Here is a 19284-nt window from a genome sequence, read left to right as displayed (position 1 = left end):
CCCAGCCCTGGCCATGGAAGACTAGAAGGAAGAAATGAAACAGCAGGAGGAGGGCGAGGAGCAGCCCGGGCAGGAGGCAGCAGTACCCAATGTGCAGGGTAGGTGCTGGGCTGGTGCAGCACATCAGAGGGCTCCTCCACGTGGGCCATGGGGTCACACGCCTGGGAGGCAAGGCACGGAGAGCACGGGCTATGGCAGGCCAGCTCATGTCAGCCCGAGCACTCAGGAGCTGCCTCCGAGAATGGCCCAGGGACCTGAGATCTTGGGCCGCCCTTGGGGTAGGATGGGTATCTGGTGAGCTTTCCCTCTGGAGGGCTGCATCGTCCCGCAGGGCCGCCTGGCGGGGAAGGGGGGAATGTCTAGGGACTCTGGGCCCAAGGGTTGGAGAACTACATGGCCAGCCCCTCCAGAGAAAACTGACAGACCACTGGAGAGGCCAGAAAATGGGCTGTGCTCAACTCCCAAGTTGGGAGGCTGTGGGAAACCAAAGACTTGACTCCAGAACACTCTGGGCCCAGAATCCATCAGACGGGGAGCGGGTTCTGGGATTCTCTGCTGCTGCTAACAGGGCCCATCTCCCCATCCACTGTCCGGGGCCATGGAGCTTACCAGCACGTGGAAGGGGCTGTTGGGGATGTGCTCGCCTCCGAAGCGGATGGTGATGACGTACTTGCCCGGCTCGGGTGCCGTGTAGTAGATGTCAAAGGTACCATCATGGTTCTCCACCACATCCACGTCAAGCTCCGCCCCGTCGGGTGTGGATACTGTGCACGTCACCTTGCCCTTGCCTGCTGCCTTGGCATCCACCGTGATCACGGTCTCCTCCCCGATCTGGATGCGGGGTCCCAGGCAGGCACCTGCCACCCAAAAGAGCCAAGTTGAGGGTCGGTGGGAGCTGTGCCCGGTCCCTCTCCATTCCCAGCTGCCCTCATCACCTCAGCCCACAGTAAGAAGAAAAAGGGCACTCACCCAGACCATGGCCTCCAATGGACACTGGAAACAGAGAAGAGTGTGAGGCCACACAGCCATGGTGTCGGGGAGGGGCAAGGGGAGGGGGGGCAGGGCAGGGGGGCTCTCTGACTGGCAGTCCCCTAGGGACTAGGCCAGGGACCTGGAAGAGCTGTGAGGGGTACATGACGGTGAGCAGGGGCAGAGCAGGGGGGACGCGCACCCACCTGTGACAAGACACTTGCTGGCATCCCCGGTGGGCAGGGCGTGGATGCGGAAGGGTGAGTAGGGGATCTCGTCGCCACCATACTTGATGGTGATGGTGTACCGACCGCTCATGTCTGGCAGGTAGGACACAGTGTACGTGCCATCCCCATTGTCCCGGATGTTGGCTTTCTTGGGCTTTCCCTCGGGGTCCTGGGAGAGAAGCAGAGGTCAGGCCCTGCCTGTGGCCAAACCCTGACGGGGGAGACAAGCTACATAGGGACTCACCAGGATCTGGACGGTGAGCAGACCCTCCCCAGCATCCCGGGCGTCAATGGTGAACTCCACAGGCAGGCTGGCAGGGATGCCAGAGGCGTTGAGGCCGGGGCCACTGGCCCGTACCTTGCTGGCGTCGTGGGCAGGAAGCACCTTGATCTTGAAGGGGCTTGAGGGGGCAGAAAGGATGGACAGTTTGCTGGGCGTCTGGGAAGAGTTCCTCCCCACACACGTAAGGAGGGAGGATTCTCTGGGGCAGGGAGAAGGGAACAGACCACATCCTGGGTTTTGTGGGAGGGTTACTCCAGGACGCCCAGGATGTGGCGTCCTGTGTTCCCCAGGAAGATGCTGAGGTCAGTTTAAAGAGGAGGATGCCAAGGGCTGCCTTCTCCCCCCACCGGTCTTTTCCCAAAGCACTAACGTGGTAGCTATGCGGTGGGAAAGCCTGGGCCAAGGAGAGCCCCAGGGGCTGTGCTGCCTCTCTGTGGCGACAGGCAGGGAGCCCCACGGAGGAGCAGGCTGGGGTGGCTGAGACTGAGACCAGCTGAGACCAAGACAGGTGAAAGGGGCACCCCTAGGGCCCTGGCAGGGGCCCACAGGTATGGCCCCAGGAGGAGGGCCCCTCCCAGCTCGGTCACAGCATGGGAGCCCTAAGGTAGTTACCTGCGTGGCACCTCCTGGTCAGCATACTTGACGGCTACTGTGTAGGGCCCATCGGTGGCTGGGGTGTAGTGGACCGTGTGGGTGCCGCCTCCATTGTCCAGTACCTCCACGGGCTCCGCCACACCTGGGCAAGGGGGGCAGGGTCAGCAGAGCCTCCCAGCACCCCATCCTCCCACCCCTCCTTCCGCCCTGCCCTGACATTCTGTACCTGTGGGACCCAGTACGGCCACATGCAGCGGCGCTCGGCCAGCTTGGCTGCAGTCCACTGTGAAGGTCTGGGGCACCCGAGCCCTGACGCCGGCCCCCAGCCCTGGCCCCGAGCACTTCACCTTCCCAGGGTCCACCACATCCTTCACCGGCACCCGGAACGGGCTCCCTGCAAGGAGAAGGACATCAGCCCAGTCCACCTGCCCAGGAGGGTCACAGACACTGAGAGGCCGGCGGTGCTGGCCGAAATGCCCCAGGGAGGCCAGACCAACGTGTGCAAACGCTTAAGAACTTGCTAAGAAAATGTAAACAGGGACAGATAAACTTGGCTGCAGACTGAGGCTGAGACCTCATGAGCTGAGCTGCCCGCCTGGGAGAAGTCTTGCCATTGGGAAGGGTGTAAGCCCGACAATGCACAGGCCTGTACCCCTGGGGCTAATGATACACTATGTTAATTTTTTTGAAAGTAATTTAAAAAAGTCCTAACTAAAATGCAAAAAATGGATTTTTAAAAATAAAATCCACTTCTGGGGCGCCCGGGTGGCTCAGATAAAGTTAGGTGCCTGCCTTCGGCTCAGGTCATGATCCCAGGGTCCTGGGATGGAGCCCCGCATCAGGCTCCCGGCTCACAGGGGAAGTCTGCTTCTGCCTCTCCCTCTGCCTCTCCCCTGCTCATGCTCTCTCTCTCTCTCTCTGTCTGAAATGAGTTGGGAACTGTGTCAGCAGCGCGGACGGGAGCTGCTTAGCCCACCACAGCCCCTGGACGTTCCTGCAGTTCTCTCCCCACGCACCTGGGATGGGTCGCCCCCCGAAGGTGATGTTGACGTCATAGTCCCCGGCGGTGAAGGGGACGTACTCCACGGTGCAGCTGCCGTCTTTGTTGTCCTTGCAGGACATCTTGGCTTCCGAGGGGCCCTCGATGGCTAGGCCGAGGCCTCCAGTGCCCGCTCCCCTGCAAGGTGACACCCTCCTCAGTTCTGCTAGTGACCGTGAGCGAGTGGGGAGAGGGAAGAGCGGCTGCATGGGGTGAGCGGAGGAAGGAGAGCAGGCCGCCAGGGCCCCACTGAGGAGGGACCAGCTACAGGGGTCGATCTGAGACACTGGGGCAGGAGGGAGCTGGGGGGGAGGACAGGTTTGCTCCTGGTCACCCTTGAGAGGGGATTGGCGTGAGGTACACACAGGACAGAGGAGAAGGGCAAGGGGCTGAGATCAGGGTGGCCACAGCCTCAGTGTCCCGGCAAGGGGGAGGTTACCTGGTCTCCACGGTGAAGTGGTTGGCCTTGTTGACCAAGCCCCCCTCTAGGCCTGGCCCAAAGGCCCGCACACGAGTGGGGTCACAGCCTTCCGTCACAGCCACTCTGAAGGGGCTCTTGGGCACAGCGACCTCGTCATACAGCACCTCCACCAGATGCACACCTGGAAGCCAGCCACACAGAGCGGGTCGGGATGTGCGCGGCCCCAAGACTGCGACCGTGCCAGGAGCAGTGTCATCAGATCCCCACCCCCCCTGCCCCCGCGCCACTCCGCCGGGCCCTCACCCTCCTCATAGGCTGTGTACTGCACCCGGTAGGTGCCATCCCCGTTGTCCGTCACATAGGTGTCTGTCTTAGCCCCCGAGGGGTTGAGCACACGCGCGGTCACGTGGTTCCCACCCGTGGCCGTTAGGGATCTGGCATCCACAGTGAACTCGGTGGTCACCTCACGCAGGACACCTGGGGCCCAGAAGAGGGGCACTCAGTGTGGGGCCAGAGCAGCTCTCCCACGGGCACTCACGCCTCCACTCTCCCCAGCTCCCAGACTCTTCCTTCCAGACGTGCTACTTCCCAGCCTGAGCCCCACCTCCCTCTGCACGCCTGTGCACTCCGGGCCCGTCTCCCATGGCCCCTGCCTTGTGCCCACTCCCAACCCATGATCCTCTATTCACCTCAGGTGCCCCACAGCGGCAAGGAAGGGTATGTCTGGGTCTTCTGCTTCCCTGTACCTTGCGCCCCCATGCCTAGCCATTTCCCTGGGGTATCCGAGCCCCCAGGACTTGACGGCTGCCCCCAAACCCTCCTTTCACCCCACCGTGGCCCTCCCTAAGCCCTCAGCCCCACTTCCCTCCCCGCTGCTGCTGACCATGGCTCCCTCACGGGTTCCTCCTCTCACTCACCGTGAGGCTCCACACCAGGGCCTGAGACCTTGACTCCGCTGGTGTCGACAGCAGGCTGCACGTGGACGCGGGTAGGGAACTTGGGGACGGGGTGCCCGCCGTACTTGATGGTAATGGTGTAGGTGCCAGGGAAGGCGGGGCTGTAGGTGATGTGGTAGGTGCCGTCGGCATTGTTGTGGATCAGGACCTCGGCCTTGACGCCAGCGTCCGACAGGATCTCGATGGTCAGCTCAGCCTCCCCCGCCTCTGAGCAGTCCACAGTGAAGGTGGCTGCCTCGCCGGCCTTGCCACGCTCCAGGCCCGGCCCACTGGCCCGCACCTTGCTTGGGTCGAACACAGGCCGGATGGTGGCCTTGAAGGGCGAGCCGGGAATGTGGGCTTCGGCAAATAGGATGTTGATGGTGTACTCGCCCGGCTCCGTAGGCAGGTAGCTGACGGCGCATGAGCCATCGCCATTGTCCTGGCACTCGATCTTAGCCTCACAAGGGCCCTCCACGGTCAGCCCCAGGCCGCCCGTGCCAGCCCCTTTGGTGTCAATGGAGAAGGGTGCCGGGGTGCCTACCAGTCCGCCCTTGAGACCAGGGCCATAAGCACAGACCTAGAAGAGGAGCACAGATATGATGTTCTTACCTCGGGCCCCTCCCGTGCTTGGTCTCCATGGCTCCCCACCCAGCTCTGCCCCTTGGAGCAACCACCACAGATTGAGTCCTTCTTAGAACAATTCCAGATGAGGAGGTGCAGGCAGATGGCCCAAATCATTTATCCCTGGAATTCAAACCCAGGTGTGACCAAAGGCCACGCTCTTAATAACTAAGCTATCTCAGAGGCAGGTCCGGGGCCAGGGGGGTACCTTGGTATCCCCTTGGTATTCACTCCAGAAACAGGGGCCCTCTGGCCTCTGCCCCTGACTCCTCCATCTTCCCTGTAAACCCCTGAATCCCAGTTCCCTCCAGCTCCTGTCTCCTCACCTTGGAGGGGTCAGGGGGCAGGACACCCTCCACAGCAAAGGGGCTGCCAGGCACAGGGTGACCATCATAGGTGATGTCCACCTTGTAGGGTCCCTCCTCAGGGGGCATGTAGCGCACAGCCTGGGTTTCAGCTCCGCCCCCGGGCTCCAGCTTGCAGGGGATGGGTCGGCGGGAGGGGGAGGTCATCCGCACATCCAGCTGGCCCTGACCGCCAGCCCCTCGGGTATTCACGGAGAACGCCTGTTCTTGCCCCACAGCCACCTCTGCGGAGAGGGCGAGGGGGCACAGTGAACAGGGGCTCCGGGCCACCCCATGATCCCTGTCATTTCCAGGTCCACTCCTGCCCCACTTACTGCTGTTCAGGCCTTGAACTTTGACTTTGCTCAGGTCAAGCGGGGGCGCCACATTCACCACAAAGGGGCTCTTAGGGACAGGGTCCCCACCGTAGGTCACTGTCACTGCCATGTTGCCCTGTTGGGTACAAGAGCAGGTCAGAACCTGGTGGCTTAGACAACAAAGTCTGGCAACATGCCCAAGGCCATGGACTCAAGGCCCAAGGCCATGGACACAGCACAGGGATGGCAGGAAAGGGGCCAAGACTCAGAAGTGGCCCTCGGAGACTGGAGGAAGGAGATGCAGGACCTGTCAGCCAGGATGGGGGAGGCAGGGAAAGGGTGGGGCGCACCTGCTGGACCGCTGTGTACTTGACAGTGTAGGAGTAGTCATGGTTGTCAATGATTTCAAAGTCCCGCACAGCCTCACCCTTGGCGGCCCCAGCAAAGTGCACGTCCAGCTTGGCCTTGCCGGCTCCCTTGGTCAGCACCGTGAAGTGAGTGGGCTTCCCAACTTCCACACCTGGGAGGGCCAAGTCGAGATGGTGGTGAGGGTCTGGTGGACACGCAGCCCCAACTCCAGCCCAGCCCGGCCCCTGCCCAGACACCTACCTGTACGGTTCAGCCCGGGGCCCTCAGCCTTGACCTTGCTGGCATCATGGGATGGGTCCACCTTAATGTGGAAGGGGCTGGCAGGGATCTCCTGGATGGAAGAAAGATTTGGTGAGGGTAGGCAAAGGCAGCTTCTGAAAAAGCCCCCCCGCTTTGTGCCTTCTAAGGCACACTGCCTGCACACAAGAAGGGCTTGAGCGATGGTTGTGATCTTGTCTGTAACTGACAGCATGTCAAGCCACTGGCTGAGACTTGGAGGGTGCAGGCTGCCGATGATTGCCAAAAGCCAAGGGGGGGTACCTTGTTGGCAAACAGCACCATGATGGTGTAGTGGCCGGCTCCTGGGGGCGTGTACTTGACTGTGAAGGTGTCATTGTCGTTCTTGATGATGTCGAAGTCGATGTCAGCTTCTGCAGGGCCCACAACTCCAGGGGCACATTTGATGCCAATACTCACATCACCTGAGGGGCGGCAGGCACGAGGCCATGAGTGAGGTCCCAACAGTCCCCACCCCCACTTAATTAGTCCCACTTGAACTCTGCCCAGAAACAGGATCTAGCCAGAGCAGGTACCCCACCAACACAGACCCACGCAGACCCTTCCCGGGGATCCCACCCCAGGCCGCACGCACCCCTATCCCCAGCCACAGCCCGGCGCACCTTGCCCAGCCTCACTGCAGTCCACCGTGAAGTAGGTGGGCTCGTTGGCCTTGAGGCCCGTCTTCTCCACGCCGGGGCCATACACCTTCACCCGCTCAGGGTGACTGCCTTCTCCCACGTTCACCTGTGGGGAGGGGGTCGATGCTCACTCAGCACACTGCCCCTCCCACAAGGCCTCTTTCCCCAGCACCACCAGCCCAGCCCTGGGACCAGTCTTGGCCTCCGTGGGTGGAGAGTGTTGACAAGGGCCCAGGGACAACCAACATCTCCTGCACAGGCCTCTACCCTCCCTCTGGGACCCCAGGGTCAAGGGGCAGGGTAGGAGGACACACCCGGAAGGGGCTCTTGGGCACGTTGACACCTCCCCAGGAGACGATGATGGTGTGTTTGATGGGCTTCGTGGGCACATAGGAGCAGCGGAAGGTGCCGTCGCCATTGGGGATAACGGTGATGTTGACAGGGCAGCCGTCAGCGTCCTGCGGGCAACACCAAGCAGTCTCAGGGTGCTCAGGCCGCCTCAGAGCACTGGCGCCCTCTGCTGGCCTTAGGCCGCCCTCCTTACTCATCCGCTACAGACCTTAGGCTGAGAGAGCCCAGGGGCAGAGCGTACCCAGGGAGCCTGGAATTTGTCTGGAGACCATCTAGGCCCCCTCACCTCCTAGCCTAGGCAGCTGAAAGGTGTTAGTAGGGGAGAGGCTGGGCTAAATCCACGTTTCTAAAGTTGAACAATGAACACTTTAAAGAAAAATCATCCTCTTGGACCCAAGAATACATTAACTTTAGGGGTTGGTGGACACCAGTTTGAGGAACTGATCTGGGAAGCCAATGTCTGAATCAAATCATCTTTCAAATAAAAAATTATTAGTGCAACCAAATACACTTTTTGTAAAATATGTTAAGATTATCATCAGAAAACACAATTTTCAGTTTTGCATAGTTCTCCTGGATCCATGAGCGTCCTGAGATGTTACAACTTCCTCTGCCTCTCACCTGCCCCCACCCTCCCAGGGTTCCTGCCTGGGACAGTGGGGGGTGACAGGGCTGGGCGGTGCCCCACCTGGGCATACAGGTTCAGGTCTCCCTTGCCAGCGGCGCGGGCATCAATGGTGAACTCTGCAGGCTTGTCCACGATGCAGCCAGTGGGCTCCAGGCCAGGCCCAAAGGCCTTCACCTGTGCAGGGGGAGGAGCGGAAAGCTAGGACAGGGACTGGAGGAGGGCCCCCTAGCCCCATCCTGGGTCCACATGCAGGTCCCCAACCGCACCTTGTCTGGGAAGCAGTCGGGCACGGCCGGCTGGATGTGGGCAATGAAGGGCGAGTCTTGGATGTCCTCATCATCACAGATGACATGCACGGCATACTCCCCGGGCTCTGTGGGCCAGTACCTCACATCGCAGGAGCCATCCCCCTTGTCATCACACTCGATCTTGGCCTGTGAGGGCCCCTCAATGGAGAAGCCTGTGTGCAAGGGAGGGAAGATGAGAGGCCATGAGAGGCAGCTCGGACACTCCCATCACTCCCTCCGTCGCCCCAGTGCCCCACTCCATCTCATCCCGATGCTACCCAGCATTCCCACCTCCTGTGCCCCCACTCACTTCCCACGTCCCTCCAACATACCACTCCCCAGCATTCGCACCTGCTACAATCCAGCCACTTACCCAGTGTCCCCACCTCCGTGCCGATGGCCTCCACCACAAAGTCGGCCGACTTGCCCACCTGGCCCGTTTTCAGGCCGGGACCCCAGGCTCGAACCTTCTGTGTTCCTGCCTCTGGGCTCACCTGTACCTCAAAGGGGCTGGGCAAAGAGGAATCTGGCGTCCATGCTAGGAAGTACCTCCCCTGGAGGTACCACCCTCCCCTCGGAGTACCAGGTAGCCCCTCATCCTCCTCCCGCCCCGTTAGGGCCCAGACAGGAAGGCATGGGGTGCATGGCTTACCTGCGGGGGATGGCATAGCCACCCCATGTGATGGTCACCACGTACTTCCCAGGCACCACTGGGTAGTACTCACACTCGAACACACCATCCCCGGCCTCCCGCACCTTCACCGGCTCCTCTGTGCCCTCTGAGATGGGGGGCAGAGAAGGGGGGCAGAGAAGGGGGTCAGAGTTCCTTAGTCCCTTCAAGGAGCCCTGGGGATCCAGGCGTAGCCTGAGGGCACTGCTACTAGGGGGCAGAGCTGAAGCTCAGGCAGAGATCACATGTCCTCCCTCTGCACGACCCCCAGGGTAGCATGTAGGGGTGAGAGGATCCTTCCCGGCTTGTAGTCGGGAAATTGATGCAGGAGAAGAGACAAGGTGCCCAAGACTCCATGGTGCCTTTGGTCAGCCTCTCTTTGGAGTCTCTCCAGGGTGGCAGGCATGGTGCTGGCCATCACTGCCCTCAGGTATTCAGACCCACTGACCAGATTTCCTCCCTGCTCTCCCACTCCCCAGTCCTGGGCCCTGGTACTCACTTGGCCCCTTGACTGTGACCTTGAGCTCCCCGCTGCCGGCACCCTTCGTGAACACCTTGAAGTCTGCCACCTCTTTCACACGCACACCCTTGGGCTGCAGGCCCCGCCCCGATGCACGGCAGGCATTGGGGTTACAGGCTGGGGGTTCGAGAGAGAAGATCAGGGGTGCTGAGGGGCCTGAGATAGAGCCTCAGCCTCTCACCACTCCTCCCCGCCACCTCCCTGGGCATAGTCTCCCTGACATCCTCAAAGGCATGGGCTTGGGCCTCGTGCTGTCTGCCTCTGGGAGCCCCTGACACAACCGGGGCCCCTGGGAGCCATGCCAGGACAGGGAGCCAGCTGTAAGAAACCCTCCCCTCTGGGCTTCTCAGAGTCAGTGTTGCCTGGGACAAACACATGGCAGAGCCTGGGCAGAGAGGGGGGCAAAGAGAGATAGGGGAGGGCCCCAAACCACCCAAGGGCACCCACCCATAGCCACGTGAGCCTTCCCAGGCAGACCCTCCACAGCAGCTTTAGGACTAAGTCATGCCCCAAAACATTATGCAGGGCCCCAGAACAGGAGACATCCTACGAAACAGGGAGCCTGCCACAAATCACAGGCAATGCATGGAGATCAATCTGCCACAGAAGGCTACCAATGGCAGTGAACCCAGACCTTGCTGCTAAACATGGGCCAAAGCATGGCAATCTCAGCCTGCACGGAACACATAAACTGGACTCAAACCCCTTGGGGGGGGGGGTGGAGCTGGCATGGGGCACAGGCAATGGCATGGAACCTGGGGCCTGCCACAGTATGCCACGGAAGGGGGGCAGTTCCACACTGGGCCCCGCCCCCCCAGCACAGGTGAGGCAGGTCACCTATGGCCACGCCGGCGCCACCTCTCCCAGATAGTACTAATATGCCACCACCTTCTCAGCCTGGGAGAGGATGGGCATGGAGTGGTCGACTGGCAGCAAAGGCTCTGAGCAGCCGGGAGGGACCCGAGTGGCAGAAGCCCCCACCTGAGGCCTATCGCATATGCCCCTGCAACTGTCCCAGGGTGGCCCCTGTCTGACAAGCTTTGTTGTGGTCTCCTGGGTCTCCAGGGGTAGTGTGTGGAGAGAATGCAGATGAGGCCTCTCCAGATCTACGCCTGTCCCTCCCCGCCACCATGGCTTCTCTAACTATTTCAAAGGTTCAGCTCTCCCGTCCCATCCCTGGATTTGCTCCCTTCTCCCATAAGCACTCCGACCCAGAACTTGGTGGCAGTTCTATGTCCTGGCCTCAGTGAGTGGGACTATGGGGATGAAGGGCCTTTACCTTCTGCCACGTGGACAGGGAAAGGGCTGCGGGTGATGGGGGCACCGGCGAAGGCCACATGCACAGTGTGGGGCCCCTCCATCACAGGCCTGTATGTGCATCGGAATGTGCTGTCACCCTTGTCCTCCAGGGCAACCTCCACTGTGTCCCGCCGGCCCTGCGGGTCCACGATCACCACAGCAACATCACCAGTCCCAGCCCCTGCCAGGCACAAAGGCTGTGAGCACCCCTGCTCCGGGCACACCGAGCTCCCCTGCCCTGGGCCCACCTACCCCCCTCTGCCCCAGGTCCGCATCCATGTCACCCCCTGCAGTCACGGACTGCCGGGCCGCCACCTTGCTGGGACCTGTCCTTACCCGCTGTGTAGATGTCAAAGTAGGTGGGTTTATTGGCCACATTGCCCACAGGTTCCAGGCCAGGGCCACGGGCTGACACCTTGTTGGCATCCCCCAAGGCCATGGCCACATTCACCTCAAAGGGGCTGCGTTCGATGTTCTGGCCGGCAAAGAGCACGGTCACCTGGGGACAGGGGGCAAGCTTCAGCTTCTTGGGAAAAGCAGTTCTGGGGGGGGGGTGGGCAGGCAGAGCGGAGCCAAGGTCGGGGAGAGGCGGGCCTCTGGGTGTGCTGGGGTGAGGGGTGGTGCAAACTGCGGGGAGGGGGGTCCACTCAGCCAGAGCTAAGCATGTGACTGGAATGGGGAGGGTCTGCTGGGAGCTACCTTGTGCAGCCCAGCGACCTTGGGCACATAGGAGACCGCGTAGGTGCGGTTCTTGTCGTTGTTGGGAACCACCTTGGCCTATTGGGAAAGAAAAAGATTAGAAGTCACAGTGGCCGTAGCCCCTCCTGCCCCCACAGTGCCTGGTGCCCCCCATGGCGACGCCTCCTCCAGTCCCCAGCACAACAGCGAGTGCCGGTGGCCGTCTCCAGGCCATCCCTGTTAGCCTGTGGTCTCTGGCTCCAAGCCCATGCCAATCCCTCCTGTCCCCAGAGGCTCTCCGTACCTCCTCAGTGTGGCCCTCGGGGTCCTCGATATAGACCAGCACCTCTCCCACGCCGGCGTCCACTGTCTGCACGGTGAAGTGGGCGGGCTGCAGCACAGTATTGCCGTGGGGCTCGATGCCTGAGGGGCGGAAGGCAGGGCCGGGGTACTTAGAGCACTCCACCCTAGGGTGTCCCCAGCCACCCAGGAAGATAGTCAGGGGGCTCAGCACCTACCAGGCCCATAGGCGATGGCCTTCTTAGGGTTCAGCTGCTTGGAGCGAACAGGGGCCCCAGGTTTGAGTTTGGCCTTGGGGAACTGGGACAGGTAAGTCATGACAGAATGCTCATCCACATTGGGGTCCACAATCTCCTCGGGGGCAATCACCTGCCACAGGGAGGAAGAGGGTTACAGGGTGCCCTTGGCCTAACAACCTCGCTTCTCTCCCACAGCCTGACTCAGAGACCCAACATGCATCCGGGGCCCTCTGGCCCTCTACTCTTCCCCCACCCCATCTGCTCGTGTACCTGGGGCACCCCGAGCCAGTCGTCCGCCTGCTGCATGGCCTCCCGGGCGTTCTGCACGGGCTGGTTGGGGTCCCAGGCCTCCCAGTCAGGGCAGAGGCCTAGAGAGATGGCAGAAGGAGATGACGATTAGGGGTAAGCAGCCAGCCAGAATGCAGAGCACCTGCGCATCCAAGAGTTTCACACGCTGCGGAGTCACACCCACGGCCACGCGGCTTGAGGCCCCTGACAGGCCAGGTTCCTGCTGACCCTCTATGTTCGGGCCCATCGGCTGGGATGCCCATCACTGTTGAGAGGCGCACCCCCCCCCCCGGCCCACCCCGAGCACCAACAATGAGGCCTTTCTGCCTTGGCTGACGCAGCCTGGCACCGGCCCTGCCAGTCAGTCTCCTGGCTGCCCGGGTCCCAGCACAGACCCTATGAGGACTCCCCCTCATCCCAGCTGCCCCGGGAGTACATAGGGGAGGTCGGAGGCCCCATCCTGCACATGCCCCAGACCTGTGCCTCCAGAAGGCCTTCTCACAGCTGGCCTCAAGTCCTAGAGTCCCAGGCCCTTCCCACATCAGCTTTAGGGCAAGAGACACCCTCTCTTTCCTCACTGAGCACTTGGGGAAACTGAGGTGCTTAAGGGCATGTTTTCAGAGAATGGGTTCTCTTCTGTGGCCAGAGAAAACCCATCCCTCCTAATGGGAAAAATGCTAAGGTGACTCCAGATCACTCCTGTCGAGGGGTGCAGAGGTAAGGGGGTGCTTGGTCTGGGCCAGAGCTGGAGAAGAGGTGATGCTCACTGGTTGGGAGGGGGCCGGCTCAAAGGCTGGAATCCATGACCGCCGGAACAGCTGAGCTCACTGCTGGCGGCCTCACCAGCTGTGGGCAATGGCTCAGCAGCTGGGAATGCTTCCCAAGTGGCTAGTGCCCCCGCCTCCCACCCCCTGCTCCCCGGCTGACCCTAGGCTGGGGGAGGACTCTCCCAAGGGGCTAGTAGCCCAGCTGATCCAGCCGAGTTAGAAGATGACCTATCTGTTTGGGGGGTCACGGTCAGAGAGGGAGCTGCCTGTGGGGCAGAGCACTATTCTGTGATGCCTCCGTCTCCTCGTGGTCCCTGAGCTGCCCCCACCTGACTAGGCCGGGGCCTACAGTGAGAGGGGGCAGGGCCGGGCCACTGGCCACCAGGGGGTGCCCCACCAGCCTCGGCTCTCCCTCAAGCGTCTCCTGGGGTCTCATGAAGAAGAACCTTCTCAGGGTCGAGCTCCTGGCCTTCTTGCTATAAGTTCTACCACACTTCCGTTCTCTCAGCTCAGCAGAAATGGTACCCCTGTGGCAAAGTACGAAGCTCATGGAGGAGGAAGCTGAGGCCTTGGGCTCTAGCTTGGTTCTGCCACAAATAAGCTGTGTGATCTTGGACGAGTCACTGGCCCTCTCTGGACCTCAGTGTCCCTGTCTGTAAAAGGAGGAACGCAGCTACAGGATCTGACACTACCCGTCACACAAGGGCCTGACGCCAGCAAAGACTCTCGGCTGGAGCAGGGGGCAAGCCCCCCAGGCGCTCCGACTCCCCCAGCCCTGACACCGCCACTCTGACAAGCACAGGCCTCACCACCACCAGCGAAGGGCTCCGTGATGGGCCCGCCGGCCCACTCACCAGGGGCACAGTTGTCCACCAGGGCGCCCAGAGCCTTGCCGTCCTGCCAGTCGCGGTTGAAGTTGGTGATAGGCAGCTGGGGCACCTTGTTCTGGATCCAGCCGAGCAGACGCTGTTTGGGGGTCTGCTTGCGGGCGTCCTCGTCATCCTCGTCTTCCCACATGGGCATGGAGATGGAGTAGTGCAGGATCAGCGTCCAGATGAGACCCAGGATGAGCTTCAGGTTCCCATCCACGATGGCCTTGCTGTCTGCAGAGCGGAGAGGACAGCGGGGCTCAGCAAGGGCGCCGCCCTCCACAGCTCAGCTCCCGAAGCTGCCCTTAGAGCCCTGGGGGGTGGCGGGGGGCGGAATGCCTGATTCTGGAAACTGCCCCCTTCTCTGCCTACCAAAGTCACACCCTCTGAGGAGGCTGGACCCAGAAGCCTAACATTTCCAGGACCCTCCCTTCTCGGTGAGGCTGCTTCCCAATGTGCTCCCGCAACAGGTACTTTCACCTGTGGGACATGGGCCTCCATCAGGCTGCAGGCACCGGGATTGTAAGCCTCCTGGGGGCAGAACGCTGTTTTTTCACTTTTTAACAGTTTTATTAAGGTATGCCTGCCACCCAGCAAACTGCCCATATTCGAGTACACAACTGTACATGCCCCTAACGCCACCACCACGTCATAAACATACCCATCTCTCCCCAAATTTCCTCACACGCGACCCTTTGTGATCCCTCCGGCCGCCCCTCCTTGTCCCTCCTTCCTAGGCAACAACTGGTCTGCCCTTGGTTACTATGGATTCATCCGCATTTTCTGGAGTTTTATACAAATGGGATCCTATAGTATGTGCTCTTTTTGTCTGGCTTCTTTCACACTAGATAGTATTTTATTATGTATCAGTATTTACTTATACTCAATAAATACTGGTTGAATGGATGCATATCTTAAAACTTAATTTGGAGAGGAATAAAGCTAACCTGGTTCCAGCAAAATTCTCCTCTGAACACCATAAAAGGCTTTTGGAACAAAGTTCGGGAAGGAGGGAAGGGGTACAGTGCAAGCTCGGGTAAGGCTTGAAAATCATGTTTTTAAATGCTGGGGCCGGTGGGATTTCACAGGAGCCAGGAAGAATGTCCCCCGTGTGGACTCAAGTCTGGGAAGCTCAGACTCCCCACCCATCCCCTCCTGCGGGGAATGCCAGAACGCACTCCCCAAGATCTGGGGGACCTGGTTCTCCTTCCACAGCCAGAAAGATCCAGGAGCCAAGGTGGACTAGAGGATACATCTTTGCAAACCAGCTTATATGTAAGGACAATGCAGGATTGTCAGCTTCCCTGAACACCACTTTTAGGAGGGGGTGGGGGCGGGGAGCGTCAGCCTTGTTTACTGGTGTTGCCCGAGAGATAGCAGAGGGTGGGGCTGGAGGCACCCCCGCCCCTTAACACATCTTTTCCTTCTCCTCTGGATATCGGGAGAAAGCAGCTCGGAGACCAAAGGCCTTCGGAACTCCAGAGTCCCCCACCCCACCCCCCACCAACCCCCCCAGGAGGGAGAATCTCAGCCTGTGTGTCCCTCTGGCCCCCAGCTCTAGCCCCCTTGGCTCCCTCACCCTTTCACTGATTCATCCTTCCTTCCCCGGCAGCTCCCCAGCCCGCCCCCACTCCCCCCTGGCTCGGCCGCAGCACAATGGTTTGGCAGCTTTCAGATTCCATGACACACTCCCTCCCGGCCTCCTGTTGCTCCGGCGCGCTCTCGCAAACACACGGCCCGCAAGACTTTCACACAGTCTTGACACCCAGTGCCCCTCCGCCTCTCACCACCCCGACAGCCTCCAAAGCCAGTGCGCACACAGCCGGGAGCGTTTCTTGCAACTGGGGCCAGGTTTCTGGGAGGGAGGCCCTGAGGTTGCTGGGGTGGGAGGGGGTGTCGTTCATATTTGCTTCAGGGAGAAGCTTCTCCCCAGGAACTGGCCCTGGGCCAAACAGCAAGTGGTCCACTTTGGCATGAGGCAAGAGAGGGGCCTGGAGTCTCGCTCAGGAGCAATGACCTTCCTACCCTCCCTACCCGCCCCCGCCCCCCAGGCCAGGCAGGAGAGGGAGCTCCAACCAAGCCAGGAGTCCTCCCTCACACCCGGAGCCACCACTTCGTCTCCGGCCTAGGGACACCCCCAAGGGGGTGGGAGGAGCCTGACAGCCAGTCCCTGAGGCCACCCCAGGCCTCAAGTGGAGGGGGAGGAGAGAGGGCCTGGGCGAGGGAGGGGCCGGCACAGCTGCTGCCCCCTCCAGCCCCTCCCTCAGCTGTTGGCTCTAGAAGGAATAGCAACTGGGGAACAGCTGTGGCACAGAGCTCATTAAGCCTCTTTGTTTGGAGGGGCTGAGGGGGTGGTGGGGGCCGGGTTGGGGTGCTGGGGTAAGGGCACACAGCTCGTCAACCTAGGCTGAGCACCCCCTCCTCAGGTGGACTTCGTGGCTCCCAGCTCCCAGGTTAGTCCTAGAAAGAGAAGTGGGGAGTCTTTTTGACCCCCTAACGGGGGCCCAGATGCTCCATTTCAGTCCTGAGACAATGCCCAGCGGAGGCCCCCCCACCCCACCCCCGGCCAGTCCCTTCCCACCACTACGTGGGCCAGAGGGAACCAGAGGAAGCAGAATGCCACCCCTGATGGGGAATCCCTTTACATCTCCCCGCAGGGCTGAGCAGCCCCACTGCCGGTGCCCCCTCCCCCCTCACTTAGCCTCAGGCCCGGCCCCGAATTGCTGACAGCTTATCTCATCAGCGCGAGTCAGCCACTTGGCCCAAATGGGGAACAGTTCCCCTTCCTCTCAGCGGGAACGGAGGAGCGTCCCTCCCACCCCCAAACCATCTTTTGCTTCTTCCCCCTCTCCTCTGAGCCGGCCTCTCCACACTTGAGCCAAGGGGCCCAAGCCAGGCACCGGCATGGGGGAGGGGAGAGGTGTGCTTAGGAAGGATGAGGCCTGGAGAGGGGCCGACCACCCCCGCAGTGGGGAAGGGAGGGGAAGGCTGCAGTTTCCTATAAAGTCCTGGTGAGGCCCCAGGCACCCCCCTTGAGACCCCACCTGGGACAGTCAGTCCCGTCATCAAATCCCAGCATTCAGGGGGGATGACAGCCCCAGAGCGGATTGTCTCTGACTTCCCCCGCACACTGTCTGATGGCCCCCAACACACACACACACACACACACACACACACACACACACACACATATTCATGCAGCCCTCAGCCCCACTACAAACACCAGAGCCCCCTCCCCCACCCCCTGTCCTCAGGCTCGTCCTTCTGGAAAGCTCAGAGACATCTGCTGTGTCACGGAGGCAGGGCTATTTCCAGGCCAGAGAGGGTGGGGTGAGGGGGCAGTATTGGGGCAGGAGGGGTAAGGCCTAGAGAAGGGACTGGACAGGGCAAAGGGCCCCGGACTGACTTCAGCTGCTAATTCAGGAGGCCTAGAGATGCCCTGAGGGACAGTGGGGGTGGACAGACATTCAATTATCTAGAGAAGTCTCTGGGGTACCCTGGTGGGGGAAGGCAGCTGACCCTGTGTGAAACTCCTCTCCTGGGGCCCTGGGATGCACCCCAAGGGGCCCCTTCTTGTAAATCACAGCAAGACTCGGAAGAGCTCACCACAGGGTGAGAGGTAGGGGGTCTTCCCAGGGGTAGAGGGTAGGGGTCTTCCTAGGTTCCGATCGAGCAGGGAGCACTGCGGGGCTGAAGGGGAGGAGCAGCCTCGTGCCACTCAGAGCCCACCCTTAGATCCCCCGCTGGGCTTGGAAGCCTGGAGTGCCTCCCCACCCCCACCAGCACTGATACACCTTCCAAATCTGGTTACACTCAATGACTTCCTCCCTTCTACAGGCCTTCTCCTCCCTCCCCTCAACCCAGAAGGTTAGCTACAGCCAATCCCGGCCTAGGGGGTGGGCTGGGGCCTGGCATGGACTTGGGGGAGTACCCTCCAAGGCAGGCTGAAGCAGGAGGTGGACAGGCAGGGGTTAAGATTCTCTGCACTTGCTCAGTGCCTTTTTAGGTTTCTGAGGCTGGGCCCGGCCTGCTCTGGCCCAGGGGCCTGAACCCAGCTGCTGAGCACATGCCTACGGAGGGCCCCCAGCCCCATGCCTGCCTGGCCACCAGCTCTCCCTCTGCCTCCCAGCCCTTGGATGCACAGTGGTTGGGACCTGTCTTCAGCCCAGTCCTTCCCCTGTGGAGGAGCTGGGAGGCAAAGAAGCTATTTGTTTTGTTTAGGGAGTAGACACCCCCAGGAATCAGTAATGGGCACCAACCCTGTCTTCTCAAGCATGGGCTGGGATGGCCCAATGGCAAGAAAGGGGACAATGAGTCCAGTCGGGTTGATGGGAGTGTGTGCGGGAAGGCTGAGCTGGAGGACTTAGGAACGGTAAGGCCGGGACCTCCGCATCCGGACACCCCTGGACGCTGCTCTAGGGACAGACCTGCGTGCAGCAGTGCCCTTGTGGCCTGCGTGGATGGGCGGGGAAGCAAGCCGGGGCCAGGGGCCTGTCCCTGTCTCCCTCTGCCAGGGCGTCTCCCTCTGCTCCATCTCAGCTCCCCGCGCCACCCACCCTCTGTGTCCACCAGCCCCACCGGCCGGCCCATCCTCGGGGCAGGTCCCCCTCCCTCCGTGCCCGCACCCTGCTCGCCCGCACTGACCGATGGACACGAGCTTGATGTGCTCGCGCTCGAGGAACTCGAGGGCCACGGACACGTTCTCTAGCTTCATCTGGCGGAAGTTGGGGCGCGGGTGGAACTTGCGGTACATGCGCTTCTGGCTGAGCACCTCGAGCAGCGCGATGAGGCGCAGCCCGTCGCTGAGGTCGCGCTGCAGGTCGTTCAGGCGCTTGCCCACGCACTTGAGGTGCTCGTTGCACCAGCGCGTGAACGTGTTCTGCTGGATCTTCTTCCACGGCGCGTCCTCCGCCAGGTCCTTCTCCGTGGACGGCATGTCGTCCACCTCGTCGCCCAGGCCGAGGCCGGCGGCCTCGGAGTAGCCGTTGTTGTTCATCATGCTGGCGCGGGGCTGGGGCGGGGACTGGGCTGCCTGCTGGGCCGGGGCTGGGCTCGGGCCGGGTCGCTGTCGGGGCGCTGTCGGGGCGCGACCGCGGGATTCGCTGCTCTGCGCTGCGCTATCAACTTCTCTCGCGCCCTGGCTGGCGGGACTCGGAGGGCCTCCTCTGCTCCTCGGTCGCGCTCTCTCTCTCTCCTTCTCTCTCCCTCCGGGGGCGGAGCGGTGCTCGGGAAGTGCGGGCCGGGCCGGGGTGGGGGGTTTAAGAAGCCCCCGGGGCCGCGGCCCCCCCACGCCGCGCTTGCGGCCCCCGAGTCCACGTCAGAGCGCCGGCCTCCCAGGAATGCCGCCCG

General features: G+C 61.5%; 1 protein-coding gene across 2 annotated transcripts in view; it reads right to left on the bottom strand.

The window, feature by feature from the left end:
• Positions 1 to 19284, bottom strand: part of FLNC (filamin C) — a 27079-nt gene extending 7795 nt beyond the window's left edge. Inside the window, exons 1-31 of one of the 2 annotated variants that reach the window (XM_059171805.1) lie at positions 18580 to 19284; positions 13921 to 14169; positions 12282 to 12379; positions 11991 to 12141; positions 11777 to 11895; positions 11494 to 11571; positions 11131 to 11293; positions 10775 to 10975; positions 9475 to 9612; positions 8958 to 9084; positions 8679 to 8815; positions 8285 to 8478; positions 8079 to 8192; positions 7354 to 7497; positions 7022 to 7145; positions 6663 to 6823; positions 6363 to 6453; positions 6104 to 6273; positions 5772 to 5889; positions 5419 to 5681; positions 4451 to 5048; positions 3837 to 4010; positions 3552 to 3714; positions 3090 to 3250; positions 2300 to 2467; positions 2092 to 2215; positions 1441 to 1597; positions 1176 to 1365; positions 970 to 993; positions 610 to 857; positions 87 to 161 (exon numbers count right to left, since the gene is read on the bottom strand). In XM_059171805.1, coding sequence (XP_059027788.1) covers positions 87 to 161; positions 610 to 857; positions 970 to 993; positions 1176 to 1365; positions 1441 to 1597; positions 2092 to 2215; positions 2300 to 2467; positions 3090 to 3250; positions 3552 to 3714; positions 3837 to 4010; positions 4451 to 5048; positions 5419 to 5681; positions 5772 to 5889; positions 6104 to 6273; positions 6363 to 6453; positions 6663 to 6823; positions 7022 to 7145; positions 7354 to 7497; positions 8079 to 8192; positions 8285 to 8478; positions 8679 to 8815; positions 8958 to 9084; positions 9475 to 9612; positions 10775 to 10975; positions 11131 to 11293; positions 11494 to 11571; positions 11777 to 11895; positions 11991 to 12141; positions 12282 to 12379; positions 13921 to 14169; positions 18580 to 18934 — 5277 coding nt within the window. In that variant the 5' untranslated portion in view covers positions 18935 to 19284. The remainder of the gene's footprint in view (positions 1 to 86; positions 162 to 609; positions 858 to 969; positions 994 to 1175; positions 1366 to 1440; positions 1598 to 2091; positions 2216 to 2299; positions 2468 to 3089; positions 3251 to 3551; positions 3715 to 3836; positions 4011 to 4450; positions 5049 to 5418; positions 5682 to 5771; positions 5890 to 6103; positions 6274 to 6362; positions 6454 to 6662; positions 6824 to 7021; positions 7146 to 7353; positions 7498 to 8078; positions 8193 to 8284; positions 8479 to 8678; positions 8816 to 8957; positions 9085 to 9474; positions 9613 to 10774; positions 10976 to 11130; positions 11294 to 11493; positions 11572 to 11776; positions 11896 to 11990; positions 12142 to 12281; positions 12380 to 13920; positions 14170 to 18579) is intronic. The other variant, XM_059171806.1, reaches the window with a different exon arrangement.

This window comes from Mustela lutreola, chromosome 4 (genome assembly GCF_030435805.1).
Source record: "Mustela lutreola isolate mMusLut2 chromosome 4, mMusLut2.pri, whole genome shotgun sequence".
Lineage (NCBI taxonomy): Eukaryota > Metazoa > Chordata > Mammalia > Carnivora > Mustelidae > Mustela > Mustela lutreola.
Note: the sequence above shows the minus strand (reverse complement) of the source record. Positions and strands in the feature narration are given on the sequence as shown.